General features: G+C 35.1%; 2 protein-coding genes across 2 annotated transcripts; both read right to left on the minus strand.

The window, feature by feature from the left end:
* Nucleotides 1–447: 447 nt before the first annotated feature.
* LOC145558335 (pre-rRNA-processing protein esf2-like) lies at nucleotides 448–9,583 on the minus strand. Its single transcript, XM_081619550.1, has 8 exons — nucleotides 9,376–9,583; nucleotides 8,911–9,174; nucleotides 6,424–6,487; nucleotides 6,218–6,285; nucleotides 5,498–5,587; nucleotides 5,284–5,414; nucleotides 1,373–1,519; nucleotides 448–1,287 (listed from the first exon to the last, which is right to left on the minus strand). The coding sequence occupies exons 2-8, from the start codon at nucleotides 9,170–9,172 to the stop codon at nucleotides 1,258–1,260; spliced, it is 792 nt and encodes a 263-aa protein (XP_081475676.1). The 5' UTR covers nucleotides 9,173–9,174; nucleotides 9,376–9,583; the 3' UTR covers nucleotides 448–1,257.
* A 2,355-nt stretch (nucleotides 9,584–11,938) lies between these two features.
* On the minus strand, nucleotides 11,939–14,032 carry LOC145557390 (uncharacterized). Its single transcript, XM_081618572.1, has 5 exons — nucleotides 13,959–14,032; nucleotides 13,615–13,806; nucleotides 12,712–12,829; nucleotides 12,059–12,277; nucleotides 11,939–11,986 (listed from the first exon to the last, which is right to left on the minus strand). Exons 1-5 carry the CDS (start codon nucleotides 14,030–14,032, stop codon nucleotides 11,939–11,941), a joined length of 651 nt encoding a protein of 216 aa, XP_081474698.1.
* Nucleotides 14,033–16,198: the final 2,166 nt, after the last annotated feature.

A 16,198-nucleotide genomic window follows, 5' to 3' on the forward strand; every position in this document is an offset into this window, starting at 1 on the left:
ATTTGGCCTAGGAAGTTTTCCTCGTAAAATCTCTCTTGCACTATTTCTCTATTGCGTTAAGTTTCTTTTAATTCCGCAAAAGTAACTAGCAATCTTCATACTACAATTCACCCCCCCCCCCAACTCTTTGTAGTATTTCATCTAAATAACATCAACCTTCATTTCCGAAGCGAGAACTGTGGGAATATAGGTAACGGTGTTAATCCCCTGTTTTGTCAAACTGACAAAAATAACCTTCAAACAGATGAAATTACCCTCTTGAGGAACATACAAGGTGTTGAGAAACTTGCATTCAGCCCTCTTGAATTAGCATGAAAATTACTGATAATTTTTAAAAAGAATATTAAAAAGAAAAAACCTTTGCAGAGGTAAATCGGAAATATGAGTACAATGGAGAAGCTAGCATCAGATGAATAAGAGCAAAAAAAAAATGTGATGAGTAGAAGATAGAATAAATATTGGTCGACAAAATTCTTCAAGTACAAGAAATAGGCGTCTGATGTAGAGAATCCTAGATACATCTGTCTTTCAAGTGTTTGGTAACTCCATGGAATTTCGCAGCCAGATACTTTGTACTAATTACATACTAAGTAATACAAGTAATCAGAAGGACGATGAGGCATAAGCAATTTCTGTAGCAGCAACAAGCTGATAAAAAACTTGAAAACCTGTCCAAACTGTTGCGGTGTTGGGGCTTGGGGGGAGGGAGGAGGGGGGTGAAGGCCTATCCTAGGAAGGGAGATTTAAGAAAATCCCTTCTATAATGAGCTCTGTGAGATTTGATAGCTGACCTCAAGCTCGGAAGTCAAAAGAGCTAAGTCAACTGCATTAGCCTTCTTTCTTGCACATACTATATATGTAAATGACGTCTAAAGAAAGCAATACAAATGTTGTCAAAAAACATCTATCTTCTGATGCAGTAAAATTGATGTGAATTGTTCAGTGAAGAGTGAACTGCCCTAAAGAACTACCATCAGGCACCCACGTCTCATCCATATAAATTACAGTGGTAAGCGGCTACATTGACAAATTAAAAAAGGCAAAATAAATAGAATAAAATAAAATGAAGAAACTACACTATTCAAAACTTTGGACCTGGAATAATATGTAGATTCATCTCTTTCTCCTTCCATGTATACCCTCTGATATACAATGAAGATCCAGGTGGTATGGCTGACAAATGTTACAGTAAACAATGGAACATTCATTCCCAAACAAGGCAGACTTGACCTTGCATCACAAAGGCTGTTATAATACTCAGGATTCATCATTACCTGGGTTAAAGATCTGGAAAAGATATTTATCATGAGCAAATGTTTATTGCAGTAAGAGAAAAAAAAAAGAGAATTGCATAAAATTGAACAACACTTGCCTCAGCCATTACAGCTTTAGAGAGTGTAGGCCTCTTTTTGAAAGCAGTGTCTGCAAGAGGTTTCTTCTGAGGGAACGGGCGTATTACTTTGGGCTTTTGCTGCTCCTTTGGGCCTTCTGAGTCCAGACTATTTTGGAGTTTCCGCTTCTGAGGACAGATATTAATTTAGTATAGGTCTAAATAGCTACTGAAACAAATAGAAAATTTTCCTACAAGCACTTGTCAACTAAACCATGTCAATCAACAACTTGAGGCATGGTACAATGCCATAAAAATGGAAGTACAAGATTCTTATATGGCATGCACCGGTGGTCTAAAAGTACTTCAAAATACAGCTCTCCAAAAAGGAAAAAACAAAACACGTTCTTCTTTATAAGCCATGTACAAGCTAAAGTTACAATGCTGAAGAGAGCCCTGACAGGTCCGTCACATATATTCTAACATGATAAATAGAGCAGCTTGATCCACATGGTGAACAAGTTCTGAGCGCTCAAGAAACTTTAAAGCCTTACCAAATACAATAGATAAGTTTAAGGCTGAAACAAAATCAATCAATCAATCAATCAATCAAAGCCTTAATCCCAAAAGTGGGGTCGGCTAACATGAACCAAATTTGATTATTCCGTGTAGTCATCAACATAAATCTTTCTCCTCCATCCCTTACGATCCAAAACTTCATCCTCACGTAAATCCATGCACTTCATATCCTTCCTCACTCCTTCCAACCAAGTCATCTTTGGTCTCCCTCTTCCTCGTTTAATCCCTCCATGGTCCCACTCTTCCACTCTTCGCACCGGTGCACCCTCGGGTCTCCGTCTTACATGTCCAAACCAACGCAGACGATTTTCCCTTAATTTATCTACAATGCCCGCCACACCTACTTTCTTGCGAATAACCTCATTTCTGATTCTATCTCTTAAAGTGTTTCCACACATCCACCTTAACATGCGCATTTCCGTAACCTCCATCTTTTTAATATGCTCTTTCTTAGAAGCCCAACATTCTGTACCATAGAGCAACACTGGTCTTATGGCAGTCCTGTAGAATTTTCCCTTCAACTTTAAGGGAATGCTGCGGTCGCATAACACTCCCGTGGCCGCTCTCCATTTAAGCCACCCTGACTTAATCCTGTGGGTCACGTCTTGATCAATGTCACCATTCTTCTGGATGATCGACCCTAGGTACTTAAAACATTCACTCATGGTCAAATCCTTTCCATCCAAACTCACCACTTCATTGCTTGTCCCCCTCTGAGTGCCAAAACGACATACCAAATATTCAGTCTTACTCCGACTTAGCTTAAACCCTCTAGATTCCAACCTTTGCCTCCATTGCTCCAACTTGGCATTAACCCCATCCTTAGTCTCATCCACCAAAACGATATCATCTGCGAACAGCATACACCATGGAACCTCATCTTGAATTGGTCTAGTTAATTCATCTAGAACCGTTGCAAAAAGAAAAGGGCTTAATGCAGACCCTTGATGCAATCCGATTGTAATAGGGAAATCTTTTGTCAACCCTCCGCATGTCCTCACATTTGTTGACACATCCCGATACGTATCCTTAACTAGGTCTACATACCTTCGTGGGATACCTTTCTTCAACATTGCCCACCAAAGTATCTCTCTTGGCACCTTGTCATATGCCTTCTCTAAATCAATAAAGACCATATGAAGATCTTTCTTCTTTACCCTATAAAACTCCATCATTTGTCTTATCAAATGGATTGCCTCCATAGTAGATCTCCCAGGCATAAAACCAAATTGGTTATCTGAAATGCTTGTGCATGCCCTCAACCTTTGTTCAATCACCCTTTCCCACAACTTCATAGTATGGCTCATAAGCTTAATTCCTCGATAGTTAGAACAATCTTGAGCGTCTCCTTTGTTTTTATAAACCGGGACCAAGGTGCTCTTCCTCCAATCTTGTGGGATCCTTGTAGCCGTCCATATCTTGTTGAAAAGGTTTGTTAACCAATCAATACCAATCTTACCCAAACACCTCCACACCTCTATCGGTACCCCATCAGGGCCAACCGCCTTCTTAGGTTTCATCTTCCTCAGTGCAATCTCCACCTCTACTCTCCTAATCCTTCGCACATACTCCATGTTGATTTCTTCATCACTCATAGAGGTATCTCCTATCACAACTCCATTACTTCCATTAAATAATTCATCGAAGTACCCCTTCCACCTGTCCTTGATGCCCTCCTCTTGCACTAGGACCATTTGGTTCTTATCTTTGACACACTTCACCATGCCAATATCCTTCCTTGCCTCTTGTCTTCTCTTTGCCATCTTATAAATGATCCTTTCTCCCTCCTTGGAATCAAGCTTTTCATAAACCTCCTGATATGCCTTTTCTTTTGCTTGGCGAACAGCTGCCTTTGCCTTACTCTTAGCCTCCTTATACGCTGCAAAGGTTTCATCACTCCTACATTTTCCTAAGGCTTGATAGCATTCCCTTTTTTGCTTAATTACTGCTTTCACCTCTTCATTCCACCACGAAGAGATAAAAATCTAAGAGATAAAAAGGGAGTATATCTTCTAACTTTTGTGCACCACATTTTAAGCCATTACCTTTACTTGGCTAATGATAACTACTCTAGATCGAAGAGAAGCAAATCAAAATGGATGGACTACAATCTTCTACTTTTTCCTATATATTATTATTGTACCATTTGTAGTTACACGCTTGTCAATGCACAACTTTGTCCATTAATATCTTTGATTATCTATTAATTAAAATTAGTAAAAATTAATACAAGTACGAAGAATTATTGAAGTATAGATCATGATGAATATAATAAGATCAACATGACTGTTTTTTCTTGCAAATAAATAACAAAAAATGGTCAAAGGGGAATTTGTGAATAGTGTAAAATTCAAAATGGTGCAACTAATAAACAGAGGAAGTACCAATTAATCAACTAGAGTAAGTGGTAAAAGTTAGGTTACACTGACACATAGTCACATTGCAATGGTCAAAATTGAGTATGGTCTTCTTAAACAGAAAGGCAGAACTTTTTCCAAAACTCAATGACTGAACAAGTAGGTGTTATAAGATTAAGGTTAATGTTGACAAAACTCAAAGAGCTTGAAGCCATGAACTCGCCAAAGCTTAAAGTTAATAGTCTGAATTTCTGAGATTTAATTAACGTCCGTACCCAAGAGCAAGATGATGTATCCGGAACGGATTCCATACCCAGATCCGTGTCGGGTCGTACCGACCCGGGTATGACGGCAAATGTGTCGTGTCCGAGTAACATAGTATAAGATTAAGGTTAATGTTGACAAAATGAATAAATGAATATGATAAACACCATTGGGCTATTTTCCTACATAATGCGAATTTGATTCACAATACATGACAATTGAGATTCTACCAAATATGAACCTAGATGTAACAGCATTATTCATAAAAATACTTAATCAATAATCATACGAAATTTCTCATTATAAAACTAAAACAAAAGGGAAATCATCTTAGATTCTAAGGGGATGATTTTTTTTCTGCAGTATAGGATGTCTTAGTTCATGAAACTGACAGAAACAACCAACCAAAGTCATATGGTGCTCATCTTTGGTACTCAAATTAAACTCTTCAAAAGCGTCAACTTTGTATATTATAAAGCTCATTTAGTTACAAGTGTTTTTAAATTCATCATACTAGAGTGTGGAGTGTCTATATCTGTATAAGATGTTATGTGTTGGACACAATGTAAATGGATAATGAAGAAAAGGTAGCTACAAAGTTTTGTTAGCTCGACCCACATCACTCTAACTCTAAATGCACTCATACCAAACAATCCCACCATAGACCATACATAACATAATTACATAAACTTGATACAAGCTACAAGTTTTTCAACATGGTGCAATTTAACAAAGAGTATAAAGTCCACATACCTTGACCATACGCTTTTCTATCTCACTCAAAGCACGAGACTGATCCACTTTATTTAGATAAAAGTCACGTTCTTTATTTCCAGCAGATATTTCCATACGCAACTTCTGCTCTCGAATGGCATTATTGTATGCTGCATTGACATACAAATAAACTATTAAAACTAAAACCCCAATACGACCAGATTTATAGAAATACATATATATGAATCCTTACTAGTCTCTTCAGTAAGATCATCCCACTTAAACTTGCTTAAATACTTGATGTTCCAAATATCATAGAAGAATTGTGATCTCTTTCTCCCTCCTGTTGATACATAGATGTCAAGAAGTGAACAAGGTCATAATGACAACTTGACAAGAAAACTGCAATTATTTGGTAAGAACAGCTAATTAGTAGTAATACATCCTAATGTCTGACAGAATTTATTTTCTTAAATAATGATTAATCCCATTATTATCTATTCAATGATCCATATATAGTGACGAAAAAAAAAAAAAGCTTTGGTTCTCTCCCTCTCTACCTTCCAACAATTGAATTAAATCAGAACATACAAGTATACAACAAATAAACATAAGGGTCTGCCTGAAATAGATAAAATAAGAGGGGGGAAATTAAGGGGGTAAATTGTTCTGATGCTCTTAAGCTTTCTTGAGTGGAGATTAACCTCACATATCAATCACCCCGTCACCGGTGTAATATTTCCCCCTCCTCCCACTCTATTCAATTCTACGTCCCTTCTTCCTTGATGAACAGTTGGCACTAGCCCATCTTTACCTCCCACTCTCTCTCTCTCTCTCTTCAGGTTCTCTCCCACCCCACCCCCCTCTGTCCCAGCACAAACGTCCACTCTCTGACCATTTTGAATTCAAAGGCACTAAAGCGTTTAAAATAGTAAACATCTTTAAGAAAATAAAATAGAGCAACAGAACATACCCATTTGTTCACCATTTAACATATTTGCAACCTTTTTTGCAACGTGCTTGTCTGCAAATTCTACCCACCTACACAAACCATAATCATATGTAAAATAAAGGTGAGGACCTTTTCTAATGAGATAGCAAAAAGGGCTTTGCTGAATAATTTATTCAAGGTCTGTAATTAGTTTGAACATCAAATGACAGTATTATGATCACACACACCCTTCAGAAAATTCTAGCCCACGAAAACCTCCAGACCGTTTTCGTCGCATTTGAGCTTCAGGATCTGCAAATAACATTTAATTTAATCTTTAATCAACTTAGGGAACAAAAGTCACATAAAATGCATATGAAATTCCAGAAAGGAGAGATGCAAATGAACATCACTCATGTAAGCCCTAACAATACAAAATGACTAAAAGCCTGTTTAAATGTACTAGAACAGGAAGAAAGATGACGCGCCAAAAAAAAATTAATTAACAAAAATAAATAAATAAGAAACAAAAAACTTAAGACTCAAAGCGAAAACAATCATGGATACAAGAGAACATACATGGAAGTGACTCAAGTGAGGTAAGGAAAAGAAACATCCGGTGTAAGAAAGTGAGCAGGCAAATGCCCACTGAATATTTGTTAGGTTTGTGAATACTTCAATTATTTTTTTTTAATGATACAAGTTAGAGAACATCTTTGAGCAGAAGAGGGGGGGGGGGGGGGGGGGGGGGTCATAATGTTGTTTGGATGGGAAACTTGGTGTATGGTAGTTGTCTTTCTTTTTTCTTTTCTTTTTTCAAACTTAATCTCATACATCAAACTCACACCATAGAGCAGTACCACAACTAAGCAAACAGGCAAACCTATACCACAAAGACTCATGCTTACCCAAACACAATTCATGACCTTGACAAAAAAGAAGAATAAACCACAAACTTATCATCAACATATACTTTGACCAACAACAAGGATCTCTTTGTTCACCCACACAATCTCACTAGATTTTGTATAACAAATCCAAATCCCGCTTTAGCATGAGTTGTAATTATTGTCGGATTTCGGGGTACTTTTGTATCTTTATAAGTAAGCACACAAAACAAAGAACCCAAAGCCCTCTTTACATATAGGATGGAAAGTTGGGAAACCTTAGACACGTATTAGACTTAGGAAACAATTCTAGCATCTAACAAGATTTAGGGTCTGCTCTGTTCACCTTATTTTCATTTATTTCAGGTTTAATAAGTCCAGATAAGTTTAGTTCAAGAAAAATAAGTTATGATAAGGGTTGCCGAAATTCAAATTACAACTAAAATAAGTTTTAATAAGTTCAGATAATTTAAGTTAAGTTAAGTTCAAATAAATTCAGTTAAGTTCAGATAAGTGAATAGAACACACCCTAAATATGACAAGGATTAGGATGAATACAACAAGAAATAGGAAATTAGTAATCTATCTTCCTAAGCAATTGACAATTAATTAAGAATAAATTACCCAAGATTCCTAAAAATATTACAAAGAATAATTAAACTACAATTAAATTGAACGCTCAAGACTCAGGTGACTTCACAAGGCACACGCTAATCTACAAATGTACCATCAAACGTCAGATTCTTCATCTTGACCATATTATACACAGTCATGTAATTTAATGTACACGGTTGTCTGGTTCACTTTATCTGACATTGCTCTTTGGCTTCACTTTGTAACTTCTTCACAACTTGAACTATAACCTGAACCCACAACATGTCTAGAGCCTACTATTGTGGCAAACTAACCGCTAAACTCTAACATATAAGTAGATTTGCAGCTCAAATAAACTCCAAAGCACCTAAACAATTTGAATCATCAAATAGCTCTCCATTCTTAAATTAAGCTTATTTGATGTGATTCAAGCTAAAAGCTCCTTTTTGTTGCTTCTCACAAGCTGCTACTTCTCTTTTTTTTTTTCCCACCCTAAAATCCCTAATGCAGTGTGATATTTGAAGCACAGTGGCTACAATTAAGCCTTTACTAAACCCATTCACTTTCATCAGCACACCACATAGCTTAAATTACACACTTCCTATGTCATAAAAGTCTTAATACATGATGATAAGCAGATAAATAAATTAGATACAAGCCAATTGTATTTACCTGACTACTGTCTCAGGAGCTCTTGCCTTGAAAACAATGTTATCATATGGAGAACGCAGAAATTAAGAACTTGATAATTGATACTAGGACTTTATCATACTAATATAGATACTAGAAAAGGGGTAATTGATAAAAGCAGAAGATGCTTTTACTACAATGCTCATTGAGCCTCCCAGATACTAAATGTACCTAACCCTACAAGAATAACATCTTCTTCTAGCAACTTATATTTCTATAAAATTTTAACTACGATACCTACAGCGTGTGGGTATCTATCTCATACAGAGTAAAAAGACTAAAAACAGTGTAGAGGGTATCATGATCCCCTCTATTTCTTTTCTTCCATTTTCTATATTCATATTGTCATATTATGACACCTTATTTTTCCCTCGTGTATCAACCAAAATAAATTTCGTTCCGTTCAGAGGTCCAGAAGAATCGCGCTATAAACACTTCAACAATACAATTCCAACACTCAATATTAACCAAAATCAACGAACAACCCATCAAACAAATAACCACAAACTCAGCAATTTAACATAGATAAGCAAAACAAAGAAGAAGAAGAAAAGGATTACGAACTTTCGGGAGCCAAATAAATGCGTTGAATTTCACCATAAGCGGAGAGAATTTGACGGAGTTTTAAAGGGTCCATTTTTGGAGGAATTCTGCTCAAGTAACACACTCCCCTTTTATCAGCCTTCTCAGTTTCCTTCAACAATCTCTTCCTCCTCTTCTCTTTCTTCCTCCTCTCTCTCTCCTCATCTTTAACTGAATTTTTTCCTGCAGCTTTAATTACATTAATTTCTAGGTTTTGAACCCCCAATTCTTCTACCTCTGCCATACCTGTTGAACACATTATCAATCAAATTAAATTCTCTTGAAAATTTGAGTAGCAAAATTCTAGCAAGGAAAAGTCAAGGTATAATTCTTCAGCAGTTCAATTGTAAAATTCACCTTAGAAGAACCCTAAATTGAATAAAATTAACGATTGACATTAAATTGTGAAATTGTATTCGATGATTAAAAACAAAGAACACATCTTACCTCAGAAGAGAAGCTGCTTCAATGGAGGAGAGAAAGCTCACAAGTCACAAGGCGCTTCAATGGAGGATTGAGAGTACGCTCTAATGGAGATGGAGTAGAGAAAGTGAGGGAGGATGAACCTAAAAAAAGCTCTAATATCCTTTTAATCTCTCCACTTTGAGCAAAATAATTGTAATGATTTAATGATTAATGTTAGGGTTTATAGTTTCTCTTTACAAACAAAGAAAACTAATGACTACTCACTATACTCAACTAACTCAAATCTGGATTAACATATGTGATTTTTTTTTTAATTCAAGTTTCCACTTTCATCTTTATATCAAAAATTTTGTCATGTCAATTAAAATTTGGTACGGAGTGCTCCATACAAAATAAAAAAATAAAATAGGGTTTGTTCTGATTTACTGAAATGAGCTGAACTGAATGTATTAGAGCTGAACTAAACTAAATATTTTATAAGAGAAGGAAATTAGAAGTTGAACTGAACTGAACTGAACTTATTAGAGTTGAACTGAACTGAACTAAAAATATTCGTATCAGAACAGGCCCTTAATCAATTTATTTTTGGTTATATTGTTACAAGTTTAATTCATTACTAGAATGTGTATGTGCTAATGCACGGGTTATAATTAAGGATAGGATTAAAAAAAAAAATACAAAGTATATAGATGCATATAGTATTTGATAAAACCCAAAAAAAAAAAAAAAAAGTGTTGGATTCATATATATAAATAAATAAAGTCTTTAAATATTGTGTTGAATGAATCTAAGTCTTCAATTAGATTATCCACGCATCTAAATTTTATACTGAATGAATCTAAGTCTTCAATTAGATTGTCCACGCACCTCTCGTTTCAGGTAGTATAATTCTTCCTCCCATCTTACTTGAACTGTAAAACAGATGCAACTATGATATCATCATTTCCTATCTCAAAAACATATAGTATGAAAGTGAATGTATTCATCAAAACGTTCACTCAGATACTCCTCTAAAAAGTAGTCTCCAAATTCTTGTTCATAAATAACAAATGTAGTCATTATGCAGGTGAGTAATTCCTTAATATATATGATTAAAGGATATACTTACATTATTTCTGATCGCTTAAATACTTGATATTGGACAACCGATAATCATCTCAGCATATTTGACCCTACATTTGAGGCATTCAATATTATGATGGCATTCAATATTATTATCATATTCATATTTGTAGAGGTGATCAAAGTTAGCTCGAAATCGAGTTAGGCCCAGTCTGAAATCTTTTTTGGTGGGCTTGGGAATGCGTTTTTATGCATTTTTTGTTTTTTGGCCCAACCAAAAAAAATGCATGGCTCAACCATTTTTGGGCGGGTTTGAGCACAAAAAATCCAGCCCTAGCCTGGCCCGAGGAGTGGGTTTTTTTTTGTCCTCGGCCCAACCTAAACCCGACCCGTCTAATTATCACCTCTACATATTTAATTATTGATTTTATATTTGTTAAATGTACATACTTTTTAGAATATTTTTTTCCACACTAATTATTTATTTTTATTTTTATTGAATTTTGACATATTTGTCTATGAATTGTTGCTAAATAACGTAATTTAGAGGGACATTAATAATTTTTTTGTCATAACATTACTCCCTCCATCCCTAAATTACTTTCCAATTGGGTACATTTCTTAAATTTTAAGTTAAATGGCTTCATTTTTACAAAGAATATGTTTTACAATTAAGAGTACAACTTAAAATTCCTAAAATCAAGAACATTACGTAGAAAACCAAATAAAAATTTAGACTGCTGATGATGATGATAACTTAATAAGCAAATCATGTAGAGCATTCAATTCATTTGTACACGAGAGGATTCAAAATCACGTAAAGAAAGGCCTAGGCCTGGCCTGGTGCTGGACTATCCTACAAAAAATTTAGCTCAAGTGCTTTTCAACCGATAAGATAAAAGAAGAAAATTTTGAAGGCACTGATGAGCAAAAGCTTGACTCAGATCGTCAATATCTTGCATCAGTTTTGCCTACCATTGGTCCAGGCATCGTCCAAACTGTAAATTTTGCGAAAAAGGAATATTAGAATCAGACTATATTTTACTACCCAATTACCACTACTAACAAATTGTTCACACGATAAAGTAAATAATTGTAACAGAAGTTAAGCGCCACCAAATGAAGCATTGGGCATTGCCTGGGAGGGGGTAGGAATGGAGCACACAGACAACTCATAATAGACCAAAACATCTCCCACCCCAAACGAAAAAAGGCAGCAAACATGGTAGGAAAGAAGCTAGTATGAACGACCTGTAGTGTACAGGAGAAAATGTATAATGTAAACACAGCCACTTAGTACAAGACATTAGTTGTTAGAGTTGAGATTTTAACTAGGTAGATGAGCAAATACACTTTATTAAGAGTTGCAAATACCTAAGATAGCATCATATAGAATCTTACAAATACTAAAACAAGGATAGCAGAAAAGGCTGAAAAGCAGTTAGATTGGAGGTTCCATTACCGGATATTAATATGTGCAATATATATAAGCTTTAACTATCTTCATAAAATGCAAAAACCATCAGTCTCTGATTGTGCTATGTTGAAGATAAGAAGCTCTGTTACGAATCTGCCCACAGAGAGATGTATTAAGTTAGTCCAAGAAAAGACAAAGTAAGAATTGCAGATCTGAATCACAAACCTCTTGAGCAAAAGGCCTAAAATTGGTGTTGGAAATTTGGATAGAACACTTGCGGATGAGGCTGCTCCACAGCTCATTGACCCGAGGTTCGGATATAGTGCCAAAAAGGAGCCAATTTTCAGTAAGAACTAAGCACAGATATATCTTGAAAAGATTACAGCTCTTGTCTTTCAAATTACTTGACAGCAGAAATTTCAGGAGACCCTTTGCATCTGTCAGCTGTGACAGAACAACAAGCATGTGAAATTATACCACATTAACTACGCAAGTGAAAGCTAAGTGAGCGGACACACACACATATATGTAGTCAAAGCTTCACACACACAAAAGGGTCCTTTGTATTTTTGCACAGGCGATGTACTGATAAATTACAGTAGAAATTTCGATGAAATACATGTTTCAGTTTTGCCTTATACGAAGTATTCTAGAAGCAAACCATAACCTCCTGTAAAATACTATTTATTTTACATTTCCTAATATTCAAAATTAATGTTCATGATTGTTCACTCATCATGGGACAAAGTTATTGAGGCAGAAAATATAAACTTGACAGAGTTTTTGAGTTTTTTGACAACTAAACAAAAACTATGAAGCATAAGAATAATATCCATCCACACAAGAAAATTTTGATCCTCAGATGACAAATCACCTACCTCAGCATAACAAGTTGTAAGGAATTGAAAAGCTACAACACTTCTGAGTTGCTTGCTGCGAGTATGAACTCCTGAAATACTATCCACTGCCCTCAAGCAGTTTAAATCTCTAGGTATTCTGCATACAGATTTAACAAAAGAGGCTGATATAATTCACTATAAGATGAGTACAAGACATTTCAATAAAGCATTCAAACAACTAAGAAAGTAAGAAACTAACTTACAAGGGTTGCTTCAAAAGAGACGCTCATCTCTAGGAAGAAAATTTACACAAAGACCTAGCCCGTCACAGAAAGGCCTTGCTCACAAAGCCTCAAGTCCAAAACTATAATCTTCAAGCTAAATTCATCTCTCTTCTTTCTCTCAATAAATTCATATCTCTAGGAACTTTCTAATTTTGCCTGTACGGCTTGTTTTCTTTTCAATTTTATATTCATCAAGACATGTATCCAGTATTAAAATTATTCTTCTCAAGCGAAATATGTGTTCATAGATGAAATTTCTTGACCCCGCCAACAAAAAAAAAAGAACAAAAGGCAAAAACATAATTTAGCAACATAGATGAAGTACAGAGATACAAACTATCCTCTCATAGATGATTAATTTAGTTGCGTAGGGCTATCGATTTACACAAAACAAAAAATAGACAAACATGTATATGCCCCATTCTTACAGGAAATGCAATCTACATGGTACTAAAAATATTACTCCATAAAAAGAGAAAGTATAGCTCTGCAACTATGCAATATCAGCAAGAGAAAACTCTAATCTATGGTTGGGGTGAATGGAAACCAAAACTCAATTTAAGAATTATATATATATATATATATATATATATATATATATATATATATATATATATATATATATATATATATATATATGAAGAAATTATAACACTACCTGTCTGCAATCGATTTTGCTACTTTCTCACAGCTGCTATCCCATTCTTTCTCCTCAAAAAAGTTAACAGCTGATAGCAAGCAATCATGTAAGACTCCACTTAAGCCTAGTAATTGCCTTTCCAGAAACAGACAGATAAGTATTCCTGTGAGTTCTTCTGCTTCTCGTCTTGACAATACCAAATATCTACTCCTGCAGGTTAAAGGTTCGGATATAGTTAATAAACAGATAATCAAAAGGTATCATCTAATCAGTTTTAGTTCACACGGCACTTTTTCGTTTTCAGCAGACTAGAAATTTTAATGCAGAAAAAATCAACTAATGACTAGTGAGCATAACATTACCAAAACACCAAATAGTGACAATTGAATTCTGTAGTCTCATATTCGTAATACAATTCTCTATGTAAGAGCACCATTTCCTAATCCTCACTTCTCACAGGGGAGTGCCAAAATACCCCTCCCCAGTTTGACTGGAAGGATGATCGGAAACAGCACTTTTTATCCAGCAGAAAACACAGGACAGTAGGACACTATTAATACAAGACCTACTGAGTAAGCCTAAAATGAAAATTTGACTAACTGGTAACCCCCCGCCCCTCCTCCCAATAAACACCTACATATAATTTGGAACATCAAAGGTATTCTGCTTTTTTTTTTGAAAAAAAATAAAATAAAATATTATCTATTGCATTTTTCTTCTAGGAATTTACCATAGCATACAGAATAAGGCTTCTAAGTTCTCACTGTAGCAAATAATGAGTTGCTTACACCCAATCATACTCTTAAACTTATAGACAATTTGTTCAACACATCATGAACCATTCCTCTACTTCACACTAAATTTACACTTAATAATGTAAAATTCCAAGTCAAAGACAGCCGTTTTCAGACAATAAAGCTTTGCTGCCTTGGTTTGAAAATAAATCTGATAGGAATTGGGAGTACTTTCATCAATTTCTATCCCTCAACTCTCCTCTAACATACTTCCTCTATTTTTTTTTTGTAGTTGACACCTTTCTATTATCATGCTTGCTAACGCATGTTTTTAACGATTAATATCTCTAATTATCAATATTGTAAAATTATAAAAAGTAGATATTATTAAAATATACATTGAAACGATACAAACAAGATCCCGCATGAATATGTCTTATCGTATCTATAAACCACACAAGCGAGTCAAAACGTGTTGTGTGAATAGTGTAAAAGTCAAACGGTGTCAACTACAAAATAAATAAAAAAATAAAATAAAATAAAATAAAAAACAGAGGAAGTAATATTTATCTTCTAATTAGTCTCCTCTGTGATTTCTCTTGAACATGGCTTTTTCATCCTCTATAATAACTCTGTCTTCAAATTTCTATCTTTGTCTAGTCAAATAATAAGAAACTTTACAAGATCCCCTTTTCCCATAGTTCTGCCTATGTATCGAACTAATATGCAAACAAAATTATACAGGGTCTTAATGCTGATAACTAAGCCCCATCCCATGTCAATATCACAAGTCAATAACCTCTGAAATTCATACAATTGCATACCTTACTTGAAAGCAAGCATCTGCAAATTTGATCCATGTTCTGATGTTTGTTGGTGGCCCTCTTTGTTTGGAACCTGCTAAAAAAAGCAATATCTTGTTAGACAAAAGAACACCATATCATAAAGTGAGTAATTCTACTCTTTCTAGAAGCAAGTCTATGCTGATTATTTGTAACGAATTTTTGGGAGCTCAATGCTCAAGTTCCTGACAGAAAGCATAAAAGACTCTAAAATTATCAGTAGGTAATAAAATCTTAAAATGCATCCCATGCCCACACAGAGACAACTACAACCAAGTTTCATCCCTGTAGACGAAGAGATGAAGTCGGACTCTTGGCAATCAATAGGAGGAAAGGATCATAAACAAGGGTGTTGACCAAAGTGTGAATAAGAGCTGAGACTAAATTTAATTCCCTCTGTTTTGTAATAATCGCAACACTAAGCATTACAGAGTTTTAGGAGAATTATAAGGTGGGGCCTAAGGGGAATTTTTATAATATAAAGTTTGTAAGAGAAATAATTTTTTAAAAAAAGAGGGGGGGGGGGGATCATTACCAAATAATGAAGTATTGCAATTATTATGAAACAAATGTAAAAGGAAAGGGTTGTGATTATTACAAAACAAAGGGAATAGTGGAAAAAAATAAATAAACAAGGGCGCCCCACACACACACACATAGGGAAAGGCATGAGAAAAGAGTTTCATCCTCTGCATGAGAAAAGGGTTCATAGTATTCAGCAAATAAACAATGCTAAATAGAAGTCAACAACTAAAGAGAATAAGAAAGTTAATGGAGCTACATGAAAAAATATACAGCATATAAATGTTACAAGGCCTAATAAGCCATCAAATCAGGCAAAGAAATATAGCGTATTGTTGAAAGATCCCTGTAATAAGCAAAAAATTGCGCCATCTAGGCTTTAGGAGTGTTTACATCCAGTTATATAATACTCTCAGAGGAAACCTTCATCATAAAATAGTGGTGTTATGAGCCAAGGTCAATAAATTGATAAGCCCCACAATAGGTAGTTTCATACATATATAC

Source organism: Chenopodium album, chromosome 9, assembly GCF_948465745.1.
Source record: "Chenopodium album chromosome 9, dcCheAlbu1.1, whole genome shotgun sequence".
In the NCBI taxonomy this organism is placed as follows: Eukaryota; Viridiplantae; Streptophyta; class Magnoliopsida; order Caryophyllales; family Amaranthaceae; genus Chenopodium; species Chenopodium album.

Coding starts and splice junctions, on each gene's coding strand:
- LOC145558335 (XM_081619550.1), bottom strand. CDS start 9,172: ATGGCAGAGGTAGAAGAATTGGGGGTTCAAAACCTAGAAATTAATGTA. Junction 6,286..6,423: donor GGGCTAGAATTTTCTGAAGG/GTGTGTGTGATC, acceptor TGGTTTGTGTAG/GTGGGTAGAATTTGCAGACA. Junction 1,288..1,372: donor CTAAAGCTGTAATGGCTGAG/GCAAGTGTTGTT, acceptor TATCTTTTCCAG/ATCTTTAACCCAGGTAATGA.
- LOC145557390 (XM_081618572.1), bottom strand. CDS start 14,032: ATGGTGCTCTTACATAGAGAATTGTATTACGAATATGAGACTACAGAA. Junction 13,807..13,958: donor TGTCACTATTTGGTGTTTTG/GTAATGTTATGC, acceptor TTTAACCTGCAG/GAGTAGATATTTGGTATTGT. Junction 12,278..12,711: donor TTACAACTTGTTATGCTGAG/GTAGGTGATTTG, acceptor GTTCTGTCACAG/CTGACAGATGCAAAGGGTCT.